The sequence below is a fragment of the Mustela nivalis genome (genome assembly GCF_964662115.1).
Source record: "Mustela nivalis genome assembly, chromosome: 6".
NCBI classification, from domain to species: Eukaryota; Metazoa; Chordata; class Mammalia; order Carnivora; family Mustelidae; genus Mustela; species Mustela nivalis.
In genome coordinates, this window is record NC_139025.1 from 36695821 (window position 1) to 36713238 (window position 17418).

General features: G+C 39.7%; 1 protein-coding gene across 9 annotated transcripts in view; it reads right to left on the reverse strand.

The window, feature by feature from the left end:
- Positions 1-17418, reverse strand: part of SYNE2 (spectrin repeat containing nuclear envelope protein 2) — a 330497-nt gene that overhangs the window by 232654 nt on the left and 80425 nt on the right. For all 9 annotated transcript variants that reach the window (XR_014312639.1, XM_082734135.1, XM_082734134.1 and 6 more), the window contains exons 4-8: positions 15964-16059; positions 15790-15867; positions 15612-15704; positions 9878-10059; positions 5199-5395 (exon numbers count right to left, since the gene is read on the reverse strand). Coding sequence is in view for 8 of the 9 variants with exons in the window: in XM_082734135.1 (XP_082590261.1) it covers positions 5199-5395; positions 9878-10059; positions 15612-15704; positions 15790-15867; positions 15964-16059 (646 nt within the window). In the remaining variant the exon portion in view is untranslated. The remainder of the gene's footprint in view (positions 1-5198; positions 5396-9877; positions 10060-15611; positions 15705-15789; positions 15868-15963; positions 16060-17418) is intronic.

Consider the following 17418-nt stretch of genomic DNA (forward strand, 5'->3'; position numbering starts at 1 on the left):
TGAACAAAAGCGTATGTTGTACAGCAGACTTACTCAAGACATCCACAAGATTTTATTTGTTCATTTGTGGAACAAATACATTTACTGAGAGCCTTTTCTGGGCCAGTCCTTGTGGTACATTAACAAAGTCCATGGTGAGATAAATCAGACAATGCTGAGTTAAACAAAGTAAAAATATTATAAATCCCTTAAATGCAGAACTTCTCCAGATATCTAATAAATCAGATAGATCACAAAATCACAAGAAAGTGATCAATACACTACAGTCAGAATGAGCACATAATTTGGGGATGTCTTTCAGTATATTGTCCAAACAACCAGGAGGATATTGAAAAGAAAAGCTTCAGTGTTTATTTATTAAATCAGTTAAAATAAGTTAATCAAATATTTATAGAGCACTCACAAATGTGAGCTCACAAGCAAGATAGGTAACGCTGAGTTCTTGCCCTGGGGGGCAATATGTTTCATCACTGTATTCATTCAACAAGGGGATGCTAGACACTTTGAGAACATGTCAGATGCTTTAAGACATTATCTGCCCTCACTGGAGCTTACTGTTAGGAGAAAAACAAACAGCAAACAAATATAAGACACCATGGATGCTTTAGCAAATGTGTTTACTGGGCTCCATGACAGTTCTAATAGGCTGAGGGAGAACATGAATCTAATCCACACAAATAATAAAATTCAAGACAGTAAACATACAAAAGGTATCAATAACAAGGTGTGAATGGAGTTTCAATAAGGAAGCATCCCTAAGAACTGAGTCACTCTTTAACTGAAAAAATATATAAGTAGAAAAGTAAAGGTATGGGACATCTGGGTGCCTCAGTCGGTTATGCATCTGCCTTGGGCCTAGGTCATGCTCCCAGGGTCCTGGGATCAAGTCCTGCATCCAGCTCCTGGCTTAGCAGGGAGCCTGCTTCTCCCTCTGCCTGCTGCTCCCCCTGCTTGTGCGCTCTCTCTCTCTCTCTCTCTTTCACAAATAAAATCTTTTTTTACAAAGTATATCAAGAGATACCTGAAATAATTAGACTGACTTCACTACATGTTTCTTTTTCAAAACTTTATTGTATATGAAGCTATGCATTGTGATTAAATGTCTTAACTGTCAAAAGATAACTCTCTTATTTAAATATGACAACAATATTTGGTTTGCATAAATAATCACGATGTACCTCACATTTCAAGTTATTATTTAAGCCACTTAAAATGAATGATAGGCAATCATTTATAAGTACAAATTTGCCCTTTTTTATATTGTCTATTACATTATTTGTCTAGTTATTTTCACATACTGAACTAGAGAAAAAATTTTATACTAATAAAGATAGAGAATCACAGTAGGAGAAAAGCATGAAAGAAAGAAAGGGAAGGAAGAAAAGGAAGGAAGAAAAGAACAAAGTAATCAGAAAAGGGGATAGAACAAAATATAAGGAAAAACAAGGACAAAAGGTAATGAAAAGCCAAAAAGTAAAGAGAAAAGACAATGAAAGGAAGAAAAGGAAAGAAAGAAAAACAACAAGGAGAGGAAAGTTAACAAGAAGAATTAATAACAAGCTGAAACTAATATAATGACAAACCTAACAAAAATTTGGAATCATCAGGCTAACTGTTAACTTAGAAGTATCACCTAATTCAGTGAGGTCCAAGAAGGCTAAGAACCAATAACAAGCACAGTTCACTCCAAGTAGCTACCAGATCTTAGCCTTCTCAGACCATTCTCCAACCAGCAGTTGGCTGGAGAGAGGGCTGATCCCGAGCCTGATGCATCCTAAAGGCCTGAAAATAAGGATGGGCTCAAAACAACAAAGAAACACCACAAGGGTGGGGTATGTCAAAGGAGCACAGGAGCTAGCTGAGAGAGCTCCCAGGGGCTAAAAAACATTGAGCTTAAAAAATCTTTCTTAATTTGAGAAATAAAGTAATATTGGATTACAACCCAAAGTATAAAATAAAATGTCCATAAGCCCATACTGATATAAATCAATGGCTGGATAAGTGAATAAATGCAGGAGAGAACAGACATAGTTCAGGCAAAAGAACTGTAAATGATTTATGTAGGTAAGGGAGGCTGAGGTACTCTCCTCCATGTGGGCTATGCAGAGTGACTTCCCTCCAAAGCGGACAACACAGGAAGAGAGAAACAAAAACTAGCTTCACAAGGAAGAAAGCTGACAACCACTACCTCAGCCAGGTCATCAAGGTGAATATCACCAGTGATACAATGCTGACGGCATGTTCCTCTCATACGCTGTGGTAAGAATGGTACTTTACCTCTGGGGTCTTCCTCCAAAGAACCCATAACCCCAGTCTAAAATGAGAAAAGACGTAACACAAATTCCAGGAAAGGGGGTACTCTACGATAGACAGGACCAGGAATCCCCAAAACTGTCAGGCCATCAAAACAAAACGCTCTAAGAAACTGTCATGGTCAACAGCAGCCCAAAAAGCCAAGAAAACTAAATGTAAGGTAGAATACTGGATGGAATCCTGAAAAGAAAAAGAGCATCAGGGAAAAACTAAAGAAATGTGAATAAAGCATAAACATATATCAACGTTGATTCATTAGTAACAAATGTAATGCACTAACATGTCAACAATAGGGAAAAACTCCATGGGAACTTACTAAATCTGCTTCCCAATTTCTCTGTAAACCTAAAACTGTTCTAAAACATAAGGTCTGTTAAAACAAAAGGAATGATATTCTGATAAATGCTGCACACAGAAAAGCTTTGAAAAGATCATGCTAAGGTAAAGAAGCCAGTCACAAAAGACTACATTTAGGAGAAATGTTCAGACTTGGCAAATCTATAGAAAGACAAAGAATTAGTGGTTGCCAGGGCTCTGTGATTGACTCTGTGTTTGTGTGTGTGTGTATGTGTGTGTGTTAGAGGTTGAGAGAGGTGGGGAGAAATAGGAATGGGTTGCTAATGGGATGGGGTTTATTTTTGGAATGAAGCAAAGGTTCTAAAACTGATCACGATAATGGTTGCAAAATTTCACCCATATACTAAAAAACTATTGAATTGTACACTTAAATGAGTAAAGTGTATGGTCTGTAAATCACATCACAATAAAGCTGTATAAAAGCAAAAAAAGTTAAGTGACAAAGCCATATTGACTTAGTGGTATGTTGGAGCCAGAAGGCTCAACTTGAGAGCGGATTATTAAATTTTCAGCACTTTTATAAGCTGGTTGTTAAACACAGCCAGCATTAAAAATTAAATTGTATAAACGCACAAGCAAAAAAATATTTTAGGGGTGCCTGGGTGGTTCAGATGGTTAACTGTTTGCCTTCAACTCAGGTCACGATCCCAGGGTCCTGGGATGAAGCCTCATGTCGGGGCTCAGCGGGGAGCCTGATTCTCCCTCTCCTCCCCTCTTGCTGATACCCTCTTTCGCTATCTCTGTCACTATCTCTCTTTCTCTCAAATAAATAAAATCTTTAAAAAATATATATGTCTATGGGGCACCTGGGTGGCTCAGTTGTTAAGCGTCTGCCTTTGACTCAGGTAATGATCCCAGGGTCGTGAGATCGAGCCCCGCATTGGGCTCCCTGTTCCGTGGGAAGCCTGCTTCTCCCTCTCCCACTCCCCCTGCTTGTGTTCCCTCTCTTGCTGCGTCTTTCTCTGTCAGATAAATAAAATCTTTTTTTAAAAATGTAAAAAAAAAGTCTATATATTAAAATAAAGATAATAGATACTCAAAACTCACCACTTCCCAACTATTTTACTACATTTTACTATTACCTATGCGCTTGTGGTTATCTCTACTGTACCTGTGTGACAGAAAAAAATAACATGTAACGTTGTGTTAACGTTGCGTATCTTTTCCCTACAGTGACTTCTCAATGGAATCAGCCATGGTGGTAGCATTCAAACCACACACACACACACAACACACACACACAACACACACACACACAGACCAGCAAATAAGGGCTTGATTTTTTGTTTTGTTGATTATGAAGAAAGGGATAGAGAAAATGTTAATAATGTAGGTTAAACTTAGAAGTCTGACCCGTTTAGAGCTGTTAAGTTGCACATGGCACAAAAAAAGTGAGGAAATATTCTTCCATGACTAATTCGACAAAAAACTCATTCATGTTGTTGAAGAACAAATGAAGTTGTGACAGACTTCTCTGCTGTCACACTTACTCGTGACCATAAGGAAATTATCCACCAGCATTCATGTCAGACCTCTGCATGTCCAGCAGCTGTTTCCAGAAGTTGGCTACAGATGGTAGCAGGAATTCGGCGAAAATCAACAAAAGCATTTTGGGGCTACATGCAATTTATAATAAAGTATAGCATATATTTGTTTTATTATTATTGAAACTATGTGCTGTATGTGCTCTGTATTAGTACTATTTGTGATAGACCTGAGTGTATATATATATATATATACACACACACTCGTGCACACACACACACATTATTTTGGAGAGCCAGTCACACATTACTTACACCTCTATTACTCTGGTTATAGAGCTGAGACTAGAATTTGTATCTCTTAATCTGTTAGCTCATTTTAATCTTCATTAATCCTACATACCTCTTTTATGACCTTACTAGGACTTTTAATAAGCTTTGGTAAATTAAGAAACAACCCAATCCAAAGTAAAGTCCTTTTCCAAAGAAGTAAACCACTTTAATCTTAATTTCATGAAGTTAACATAATTATCTCTTCGAATATAACCAGTATTTAGAATTTTTACGGTCGTTGTTCACGGTCGATCTAACACGATGTATCGAACATAATTATGGCAAAGTGGAGTCAGCCATAGAGGGAAAAACAGAAAAGGCAGTTTCTAACCTCATGGAAGTTCAGCTTTACTAAGGGGGAGGGAGTACAGAGAGGAAATACGTTCGCTCAAAGAATGGATTTACTCGAGAGATTTTAGAACAGAATAAAAGAATCAAGGGAACACAGTATAGAGCATAATGAAAAAAAATTAAGATGAAAGCTCAAATTATTTCCAGTAACAGCACTCTTTCCTTTCAGCTGTCATGTCATCCCTGCAATTACAGAGGTTAACAAATTTGTAGGAATTCTTAATTTCATGAAATTTAATAGAGTTTCAGTTGAACCCTTCAGGACTAAAATACAATGCCGTTTTGTTCATTTATCTGCAGTACCGTTTTCAAGCAAACTTCCCACTGGACATTGTTTTGAAAAGAAAGAAGTTTCTTTACCTTCTGGTTCTAGCATTTTGGGGATTTTAAATTCTCGTTCCGCAATTCTGAAGGCCTCGTTCAGATTGTCTTTGTTGGATCGTTGCTTCACACTCTTCATGTCAATTAGGTCTGGTCGCAAGGCATGAATGACGGCCAAAAAAGCCATCCCATTTCTCCAGCTTGACTTAAAATCTGTCACACTGACAGACTCACACCTATCACCACAGGATAAAAACATGATAAATACTATTTAAAAGAATTTACCAAAGCACATCTACTACATTCAATGGTAATCAAATTTCAGGGAATCAAATAAATCATATAAATCATTCTAGGAAAACATTTTCTTTTAATCTGGTAGTCAGATGAAAGTAACATGCCAAGTTTGATACCACAGGACATCGGTTCTCAAAGTGTGACCTGGGACAAGCGGCATCAGCATCACCTGGGCTGCAAGGGCTAGAAACACAAATCCTCAGGCCCAACCCCAAATATACCACATCAAACTCTGGAGGTAGATTGGAGATCTGTGTCTCTTTTTTTTTTTTTTTTTTAAGGATTTTATTTATTTACTTGAGAGAGAGAGAGTGAGTGAAAGAGAAAGAATGCACATGAGTCAGGGGAGGAGCAGAGAAGCAGACTCCCCGCTGAGGAAGGAGCCCGACACGGGACTCGTCCCAGGACCCTGGGATCATGACCTGAACCGAAGGCACACACTTAACTGACTGAGCTACCCAGGTGTCCAAGAGATCTGTGTCTTTGAAAGCCCTCCACAAGACCATACTCACTGAAGTTTAACACTCTCTCTACACTCTCTCTACTCAACAGTCCGTTGGCTCAAGACTGACTTTAGACCCCCGCATGGAGTTATGTTCCTTTCTCCAGAGGAAACAATCTTCTTTCTCATGATAGCAAATTAACTGATAGTCTGCGGCACACCAACGGCCAGCAGTTCACTGAATAGGCCTTGCCACTCCTCTGCTTAAAACCAGTCATGGCAGATGAATAGATCAACAAAATGAGGTGTATATGTACATAAACAAATATTATTCAGCCCTAAATAGGAAGGACAGCCTGACATATTTTACAACACGGATGAACCCTGAAGATGTTAAGCAGAGTGAAAAAAGTCAGTCACCAAGGGGCAAATCCCATATGACACCATTCATTCATTTAAGGTACCTACAGTAGTGAATTCACAAAGAAAGTAGACCACTGGCTACCAGGGGCTGGGGGAGGGGAGAATGGGGGGAATTTTAAGGTTTACCAAATGAAAAAAGTTCTGGAGACAGTGGTGATGGTTATATAATAACATAAAAGCACTTGGTGCCGCCCAAATGTACACTTAAAAATGATTAAAATGGGGGCGCCTGGGTGGCTCAGTGGGTTAAGCCACTGCCTTCGGCTCAGGTCATGATCTCAGGGTCCTGGGATTGAGTCCCGCATCAGGCTCTCTGCTCAGCAGGGAGCCTGCTTCCTCCTCTCTCTCTCTCTCTCTCTCTCTCTCTGCCTGCCTCTCTGCCTACTTGTGATCTCTCTGTCAAATAAATAAATGAAATCTTTAAAAAAAATGATTAAAATGGTAAATTTTATGTAGGTACCTTTTACTTGTCAGAATAACACTTCTCACTCAAGGCCTACCATGATCTGGCCCCTGCCTCTCCCACTCCCCTCTGAGATCTCACCACCACCCTGGCTTCGTTCCTCTTTCTCAACACCATGCTCCTTGTAATCCTTCTTTGTGGATGCTCTTTTTCCTAGATCTTTATACACCTGAAGCCTTCTCCTTGAGGCCTCAGCTCAAAGGGATCCTCCTCAGAAAGGTGCTTCATGACTGCCTCACAGAAAGGCCACCCTCATTGGCCACCCTTGACATTCTCAATCATCCTAAGTCCTTCCTGGCCTTATTTCCAACTGTGGTTATTTTATCGATCCATCCGCTACGGACACAAACCTCTGGAGAGCAACGGCCTTGTCTTTCTTGTCTATCACAATAGAATCATCCCCAACCAGTGTTTAGCATATAAAGGTGCTTAATATAAATATTTCAAATCACTCCATCCATCACTAATCTGTATTTGACGAGGGATCAGTGTCTTATAAGAGTATAGTTGCATACAAAGTGTGGGAACTATTCTAGCACAACCATAGTGTCCTTTTTTTTTTTTTAAGATTTTTTTGTTGTTGTTGTTAGAGAGAGAGAGATACAGAGCACAAGCACAGGCAGACAGAGTGGCAGGCTAGAGGCAGAGGGAGAAGCAGGCTCCCTGCCGAGCAAGGAGCCCGATGTGGGACTCGATCCCAGGACGCTGGGATCATGACCTGAGCCTAAGGCAGCCGCTTAACCAACTGAGCCACCCAGGCGTCCCCCATAGCGTCCGTTAATATCTCATTAAAAAACACAAGGAAATTCAGCAGACGAATTTGAGGTGTGAATCAAATGATTAAAACCACTGGAGAGGGGCACTGCATGGCTCAGTTAGCAGCTGCCTGTGGCTCAGGTCATGATCTCAGGATCCTGGGTCCAAGCCCCACATGGGGCTGCCTCCCTGATGAGCAGGGACCCTGCTTCTCCCTCTCCTCCCCACTTGTGCTCTCTCCCACTATCTCTCTCTCTCTCTCTCAAATAAATAAATGAAAACTTTTTTTAAAAGGTGGGGGAGGTTGGGCACCTGGGTGGTTCAGTGGGTTAAGCTGCTGCCTTCAACTCCGGTCATGATCTCAGGGTCCTGTGATGGAGTCCCGCATCAGGCTCTCTGCTCAGCAGGGAGTCTGCTTCCCCCTCTCTCTGCCTGCCTCTCTGTCTACTGTGATCTCTCTCTGTCAAATAAATAAATACAATCTTTTTTTAAAAAATTAAAAAAAAAAAAGGTGGGGGAGGAACGCCTGGGTGACTCAGTGGGTTAAAGCCTCTGTCTTCAGCTCAGGTCATGATTCCAGGTCCTGGGATCGAGCCCTGCAACAGGCTTTCTGCTCAGCAGGGAGCCTGCCTCTCCTGTAGCTCTCTGCCTGCCTCTCTGCCTACTTGTGATCTCTGTCTGTCAAAAAAATAAATAAAATCTTTAAAAATAATAATAAAATAAAAATAAAAATTTAAAGAAAATGGGTGGGAGGCACCTGGGTGGCTCAGTGGGGTAAGCCTCTGCCTTCAGCTCAGGTCATGATCCCAGGGTCCTGGGATCAAGCCCCGCATCGGGCTCTCTGCTCGGCAGGGAGCCTGCTTCCCCCTCTCTCTGTGCCTGCCTCTCTGCCTACTTGTGATCTCTGTCTGTCAAAAAAATAAATAAAATCTTAAAAAAAAAAAAAAAACTACTGGAGAAATAGCTTCAGATGACATGGGCTCTCCTGACTCCCTTAGGAATAAATGCCTAAACTATGACTGTGACAAACTCAATAGTATTCAGTGAATCTTGTCTTGTTTAACAACTACTTGTTTAACAACAACCAGAAACTGTTCTAAATACTCTTAAAAAATAATTCTTATAATACACATACGAACCCTATGAAGTGTTAGCATTGTCCACATTTTTATGACTGAGGAAACTCAAGCACAAAGAGATGAAGTATCTGAAGGCACCAGTTAGGAAGTGCTGGCGCCGGGACTCAAACCCAGGATTCCAGCTTCAGGTTGTGCGCTTAGATCCGAAGCAAAACTAGCTAAAGGGAGGAAGGCTGGGGCGTAGGGCAGCGCAGAGTGGGGATCAGAACCTGTGCCAACAGGCAGGATTAAAAAATCTAGAAAACTGAAGTAAAACAAAACTGTATCTTAAAGAGTCAAGAAAAAGTTCATTTGATATATGTATGTATATAAACCTCCTAAGATATGTAAGCTCTTTTGTCCCTTGTAAAATGCAAAGGCTGACAGCTAAAGAAAGTAAGACTGAAGACAGAAATTAGCATCCTAGCCTCTCACTGGGAAGAAGGGACTCAGAAGCCCACCACCTCAGAGGCCTTAGCAACATCTTTACGCCTCTATTTATCCGGATGATGCTGTGATGTGACAAGGAATGCCTTCTGAACTCCGCGGCTCATCTCCTGGCCATCTCCTGCATCCTGACTCCTTATTTTCCCTAAATCCAATCCCAGCAGGGGGTTAAAATGAGAGAGTAAATGCATCCCTAGAGCAAAAAAGTCCTTTTTCTTATAAAACAGAATTTCTGAGCACTACCTTCCTTTCATCATCCCCACTCTTTAAAAAAAACTTCCACTTTTCTGGCTCTGTTCCCTAATTGAGCTACAAATTTCTAAACAATGGGGACCGTGGTCTTTTAATGTTGCCATATAGAGCTCCAAGAGATCATTTTATGTGTTGATTACTTATTCCTTCATTTGCTCATTCATTCATTCAGTACACATTTATGGAACACCTACCATGAACTCCCATTAGGCTAGGTTCTGGGGGCACAGTCCATAAAGATGTAGTCCCAACTTTTAAAAGAGTTCCTAGTGTGGTAAAATGCTTGGGATGTAAACCAGATGTATAAGGGGATTGTGCCTAAATAAAAGGATATTTAAAGACCACATTATCTCTACGCAGTAACAGTCCACCTAAGGAGGTTGGTGCTTTGTCTTTGAGAAAGGAGAAGTGTGAACACGCCATTGGCCTGATTTTCAGACCAGGAGTCAGTAATGCAGTGTTGGTGGGTCAAGGGTCAAGCTGCCCTGTGTGTCTCCTGTGGTCACAGCAAATGACTTACGGGGCACACTGCTCCTGGGCCCACAAGAGAAGAGCCTTCTTTGCAGACATCTGCCATCTTTCTTGGGCTCTGGAGCATTTCTTAGCCGGAGGACTTGAGGTAGGAGATGAGTCAGCCTCACTCACGCTGTCCAGGGAAGGCAGATCATAATTGCAAGAAAGAGTCCGGGCAAGCTCCTCAATCTAAGGAAGACATAATCATAGTCAATGCATACAAATCACGAGTTAGCAGCATTGAGGCAAAACCTTTGGCCAACACAAGACCTATCCGGTAACAGTGAGACGTTACTCATGGTGAAATAAGCACTAGACAAATCCTTGAATAATGGGGTTTGTCATCTTGGGCTACACTTAAGCTCTCTTTCAGTGGACTTGGGTCACTCCTTGCCCCAATTCGTGCACTACATTCCCGCTCAAGGACAAGTATGTATTCATCCCACTAAAATCGCTGAGGCTGAACACCTGTCGCTCTAAATTAAACTGAACTCATCTGAGATCCCAGTCTAGGGTGTCTTCCAAAGTCTGGGTCAATTAAAATGTATCCTTGATCCTTATAAACCATTAAACCATTAAAACCATTAAACTAGGGCGCCTGGGTGGCTCAGTCGGTTAAGCCGCTGCCTTCGGCTCAGGTCATGATCTCAGGGTCCTGGGATGGAGCCCCGCATCGGGCTCTCTGCTCAGCAGGGAGCCTGCTTCCCTCTATCTCTCTCTCTCTCTCCGCCTGCCTCTCCGTCTACTTGTGATCTCTGTCAAATAAATAAATAAAATCTTAAAAAAAACCCAATAAACTATTAAAAAACAAATATACATGCAGAAAAAAAAAATCAAATACATGAGAGCTAAGTCCCAAGAAAGAAAAAAAAAATTGTCACTAAGTATATGGAAAATATCTTCATTCATCATTTAAAAAAGCTAAATGTATCCAGCAAGGAGACAGTTTCTTCATTTATAACACGGGCAAAAAAATTTAAAGTTAACATCAAGTGATGTATCCTCTAGGAAGAGTACAGAAAGTGGATTTTTACATCGTGCTGGTAAACACACAAGTTGGTTTAGATTTTTTGGAGGGCAGTAACATAATACCTATGGAAAACTTTCAAAGATCAATCCACAAACATAGTAGCAAGTATTATTGAGAAAAGTGCACTTCTCCATAATTAACAGAGGCACCAGACAACTAGTAATAATAGGTGTGACCAACACAACTAACAAACTTCATCTGATGGGCATACCCCCTTGTACCTAAAATGGCAGGATCAACATCCTTTTCAAATCCACAGGAAATATTTACTGAAATTGACAACACTGAGTCATAATGCAAGCTTCAGCAATTTTGAAGAATTGAAATCATTCAGATGGTATTCTCTGACCACACTCAAATTAAGCTAGAAATCAGTAACAGAGACATAACAACCAGAATCTCCAAATATCTGGATATCAAGCAACAGAATGTTATAGAATCCAGAGGTCAAATAAGAAATCATAATGAAAATATTTTGAACAGAGCAATAACAGAAATACTGTATTCAATGGTTTAAAGATGTCAACTTTTTCTAAATTATACATTCAATGAAATCCTTATTAAAATTCCAACAGATGGTGTGCATGTAAATTAACAAGTTATGTTTAAATTTATATGAATCTTAAATCACCATGTTATACAGCTTAAACTTATACAATGAAATATGTTAACTACATCTTAATTTAAAAAATTATATGAGAATGCAAAGAGCAAAGAATAAACAAGATAATCCTAAAGAACAAGTTGGACACTATCAGACATCAAGACTTTCTATACAGCTATAGAAACTGATACAGTACAGTACTAGTGCCAAGAACGAATAATGGAACAGAAATGACAATCTGACGATGGAGCCACACATATATGGTTACTTGATTTTTTAATTAACTGACACGATAGTACACTAGGAAAGTGATGGTCTTTTCAATACATGGTGTTGGGTCAACCAGATAGCCATATGGGCAAAAATAATCTTGATTGCTCTAACATTAACATACTCAAAAAAATTCATTCTCGAAAGATTGTAGATCTAATTGTAAAATATGAAACGGTTAAGCTTTTAGAACTGTGCTATCTAATACAATAGTCCCTACCTCCCTGTGGCTATGTAAATTAATTAAATACATAAAATTTGAAACTTAGTTCCTCAGTCATACCAGCCACATTTCAAGTGTTCAATGGCCATAAGCGACTAGTGGCTACTGTCTGGTACAATGCAGCTACAGAACATTTCCATCACTGCAGAAAGTCCTCTTTGGACAGAACTATTCAAGAAAATGGCATTAAGAGAGCATCTCCATGATGTTGACAAAGGGAAAGATTTATTTACAGAACATAAAAAGTACAAGCCACCAAAAAAGGAAGCTGACAAATTTGAACTACATTAAAATCATGAATGTCTGGTTCATTGAAAGACTGAAAAGGTGGGCGCCTGGGTGGCTCAGTGGGTTAAGCTGCTGCCTTCAGCTCAGGTCATGATCTCAGGGTCCTGGGATCAAGTCCCACATATGGCTGTCTGCTCAGCAGGGAGCCTGCTTCTCTCTCTCTCTCTCTCTCTGCCTGCCTCTCCATCTATTTGTGATCTCTGTCAAATAAATAAATAACATCTTTAAAAAAAAAAAAAAGACTGAAAATACATGTTTATAAAAAAAAGAAAAAAATTTTTAAAAAAATTAACACACACACACACACAAAAAAGACTGAAAAGGCAAGCCACAGAGAATCAGAGATTTGTAATTTATGTGTGCTCAACAAAAGACTTGGATCCAGAATATATCTTAAGACTTCTATAAATCCTTACATACAATAGCATAGCTAAAATAAAAAACTTTTAATGTCAGGGACGCCTGGGTGGCTCAGTTGGTTAAGCAGCTGCTTTTGGGCTCAGGTCATGATCCCAGCGTCCTGGGATCGAGTCCCACATCGGGCTCCTTGCTTGGCAGGGAACCTGCTTCTCCCTCTGCCTCTGCCTGCCATTCTGTCTGCCTGTGCTCGCTCTCTCTCCCTCTCTCTCTGACAAATAAATAAATTAAAAAAAAAATTTTTAATGTCAACTATGAGTGAGAATGGGAGCAAGGAATTCACCCAATGTAAATCAGAACCACCATTTTGAAAAATTAGTTGGCACTACCCTGCAAAGCTGAACATCACATGCCTTATGATACAGCAATTCCACTCCTAGACATATATATGAGAGACATGAGGGCTTATACCGCCAAAAGGCATACACAAGAACGCACCTAGCAGCTTTAATCATAACAGCTGAACCCTGGCAACCAAAGCAATGTCCATCAACAGAAGAGTGGTAAATAAATTCTGGCATATTTATGCAATGGTATAATCAAAAACAACAAAGAGAAAGAAAGAAATACGGTCCATGATATTATAATAGCGATGTAATGGGACAGATAGCAGCTAACTTGGGGTGAGCAGAACATAATGTATAAACTCGTCAAATCACTAAGTTTACACCTGAAACTCGTGTAATTAATTGTGTCAACTATACTAAAAAATAAAAAAAAATTAAAAAACAACAAGAACAAAACAAAACTACGGATGCATGCTTCAACAACTTGAAACTCAAGGAAGATGTTAAGTGAAATAAGTCTGACACAAGAGTATATCTCATATGTAAGACAATTCAGTTATAATTCCTTTATATGGAAGTTAAGATGCTAAGCTAAACAATGACAGAGATCAAAGTGGTGGTCTTTAGGGAAGGGAGCAAAGACTGAGAGAAATACCTGGGAACTCTGCGGTTAGGCAATGTTCTCTGTTTTTATCTTGGGTAGTGGTTACATGGATATATTTAATTTTTAAAAATACATCAAGCTCTACATCTCAGATTTGTGCATTTCCATGTGTGTTCTTCTTCAACAAAAGTTTATTTACATCAGTAAAACGAAGCCAAGAAAAGCAAAACTTATGGCCCAACAATTTCACTTCTAGGAATTGGGCTCATGGAAATAATTAAGATGGTATGGAAAAGTTTTATCAGAAGGGTAGTCTTTTTAGAATTGCTTACAATCATAAAACTGTGAGCATTCCGCTTGTTAATGAAATATAATTCTTTGCAACAGAACATCATGCCTCCATTAAAAACTATGTATGAATTCAGAAAAATGTTCATTAGAACAGGTTGAAAAGAGTTTGGATAGCATGACCATTCAAGATATACATATTTAGATAAATATATACATTCATTCCTGCTGTATGTATCATGAAGTCTACACCCCAAATTATTTGGTGGTTATCAGTGAGCGGTAGAATTACAGATGATTCTACTTGGTTTTTATTATCCATATTGAAATTTTAATTATATTTTAAATATTCCAGAAAGTATGGGGAAAAAAATATAACAAATGCCTATATATTGCCCAATTTTACATTTTACCATATTTGGTTCATATTTTTTTAAAGAAATGAAACACTGGGCGCCTGGTGGCTCAGTGGGTTAAGCCTCTGCCTTCAACTCAGGTCATGATCCCAGGGTCCTGGAATCGAGTCCCACATCGGGTTCTCTGCTCAGCAGGGAGACTGCTTCCTCCTCTCTCTCTCTCTCTCTCTGCCTGCCTCTCTGCCTACTTGTGATCTTTGTCTGTCAAATAAATAAATTAAATTAAATTTAAAAAAGAGAGAAATGAAACACGGATACAGTTTAAGCCTTCTGTCTTTCCCTCTGCAATTCCATTTCCTTCCTTTTTCAGAGGAAAAAACCCCACAATTATAAATTTGGTTTTCATCATCCTCACAACTATTATTCTACTTTAACTTCAAATGCAGTATCCATAAATCATATATAGTCTTATTTTACATTTTAAATTTTATACAAATTAGTTATGTTATTTTCTAGTTTTTATAAAATAAGTATTTGTTTCCCACATAATTTTTTTATTTTCAAAGTAAATATGGAGACATAGAACATGCAACTGTTTTAGGTAGCTGCAGAAAACTTGCACTAACTCAGAATCCCAGGACTGGAAGAATATATTTTCAGTCACAAGTACCATGGAGTCAAGGCTACAACTGTTTTTGCTGTTTTCTTGGTGTCCTAGCACAAAACCTAGCACATAGGTGTTCAAATGTATTTATGGAATGAAATTAATCTATGAGTCAGTCTTGGGACATGACTAGATGTTATAGGATTATTGGACTGAACAAGAATCCTCAAAACTAGGCAATTCTATGAAGTTTAGTGGATTTAAAAATTTACTCCAGGGGCACCTGGGTGGCTCAATGGGTTAAGGCCTCTGCCTTCGGCTTAGGTTATGATCCCGGGGTCCTGAGATCGAGCCCCAAGTCAGGCTCTCTGCTCAGCTGGGAGCCTACCTCCCCCTCTCTCTCTGCCTGCCTTTCTGCCTACTTGTGATCTCTATCTTTCAAATAAATAAATAAAAATCTTTAAAAAAAAAAAATTTACTCCAGAAGCTTTCTACTATCTTCTGCCACAGTAAGTAAACAAAAATAAGCAAAACTTTATCACAGCAGGTTCTATTCAGACTGGTGCTAATATCATGGATAATTTAAGATACCGTAATTCAGCATTCAATTTTCAACTGCAAAATAACATAAATGGCCAAGGTCTAGCTGTCGAGATTTCTGGAGTGTCCTGTTTCTGGAAAAAATTCAGGACTGAATCTTACTGCAATACCCTTATTTCATACTGCAGTAATTAGAACAGAAATAACTTGCACGTCATCAAACTACTTACATGAAAGTGCAGTATAATTGTCCAAATTAGGCCAAGAATAATGGATGGGTTTCCATCTATAATATCAGTTACATGAATATTTATTAGCTTGATCTGGAAAAGAAGAAACACAGGTTAAAAGAACACATTTCACAGCATTAATTTCTCCAGTCCATCTTCAGATCAGATTCATACTCACTGATCGGTCTTTTAGGAATGTCAGGGCATGCTCTATATTGATTCTACACTGGAATGTATTAGATCCTTTGTCTCGAGGCTATGGGATTCAAGTGAAATATATTAGAAATATGGGGGAGGGGGGAAACATGTGTAAATCAACACAAGGTTTTATAATGTCACTTTAAAAGCTTACCAACTGTTGTCCGGAGAGCACCTCCAGCAGGTCCAGGAGAACGTGCCCCTTTTTAACGTCTGCAAACAGGTCTGACACCACCGAGGGGGGAGTGTGCTACAAAAGGTCACAAGAAAAATACTCATTCAAATGTTGGTCCGTGGGGCGCCTGGGTGGCTCAGTTGGTTAAGCAGCTGCCTTCGGCTCAGGTCATGATCCAAACGTCCTGGGATCGAGTCCCACATCGGGCTCCTTGCTCCGCAGGGAGCCTGCTTCTCCGTCTGACTCTGCCTTCCACTCTGTCTGCCTGTGCTCGCTCTCGCTCACTCTCTCTGACAAATAAATAAAATCTTTAAAAAAAAAAAAACTTAAAAAAAAAAAAAATGTTGGTCCGAAAATATAATACCTTCAAGAATCCCATAAATGGGCTTTATGGCTTTCACGAAAGCTAAAATCCGGTAGTGATTTTAGAACACACCACGTTCTATGTCAAAGCACGATAAGAGAAATAGCAAACTTAATTTATCTCGTGGTAAATTTCCAGTAACACAACACTCCCGCCGCTTTCAGTGGGGGCATAAAACCTGTGCACAGAGGCAGCCTGAAAGGCCTTCAAAAATCAGCTGGTAGTGACCATTTGGGGAGCAGACTACATTTCTGGAGTAATCTGTTTACAAATTTACCCTTTCTAGAAAGGCATTGGTCAGGGATGGGTAGCCTGGGAGAGGAGGCTCACTCATTTTGTATCCACATTATTCCAGGCACTTGGAGTCACGGAGAGACAGGATGACACAGTGATTAAGATCAAGGCACCTGGGGGCACCTGGGTGGCTCTGTGGGTTAAGCCGCTGCCTTCGGCTCAGGTCATGATCTCAGGGTCCTGTGATGGAGCCTTGCATTGGGCACTCTGCTCAGCAGGAAGCCTGCTTCCCTCTCTCCCTCTGCCACTACCCGCCACTTGTGCTTGCTCTCTCTCTCTCTCTTTTTCTCTCTCTAAAATAAATAAAATATTTTAAAACAAACAAAAGAAAAAGATCAAGGTCTCTGGACCCAGACTGCCTGGGTTTGCATCCCAGCGCTATCACTTACAAGTGGTGTGACCTTGGGCAAGTCACATAACTTCTTTGTGTCTTCGTTTCCTTGTTTTTTTTAAACCGGAATAACACTTATGGGGATGTTGTAAGGTCCCGTAAATGTGACGCAAGTTGACGCCATTTAGAAGAGGTTAGGATGGTGTTTTTAACATATAACACTCCGTACGTATGAATCGGTTTTTTTGTTATTATTATTATACTGGATTTTAAAAAGCTATTGTTGCTTTAAATATTTTTATAGCACTGTCTCCCATACCCTTAACAAAAGTGTCTCTTTTTTTCTGCTGGGGGGTGAATAACGAACACATCTAAACAAGATCAAGGTGATTTCAGCACATTCTTTCAGCCCTGCCATTTTGGGGACCCAAAGGGAGGGAAGGAG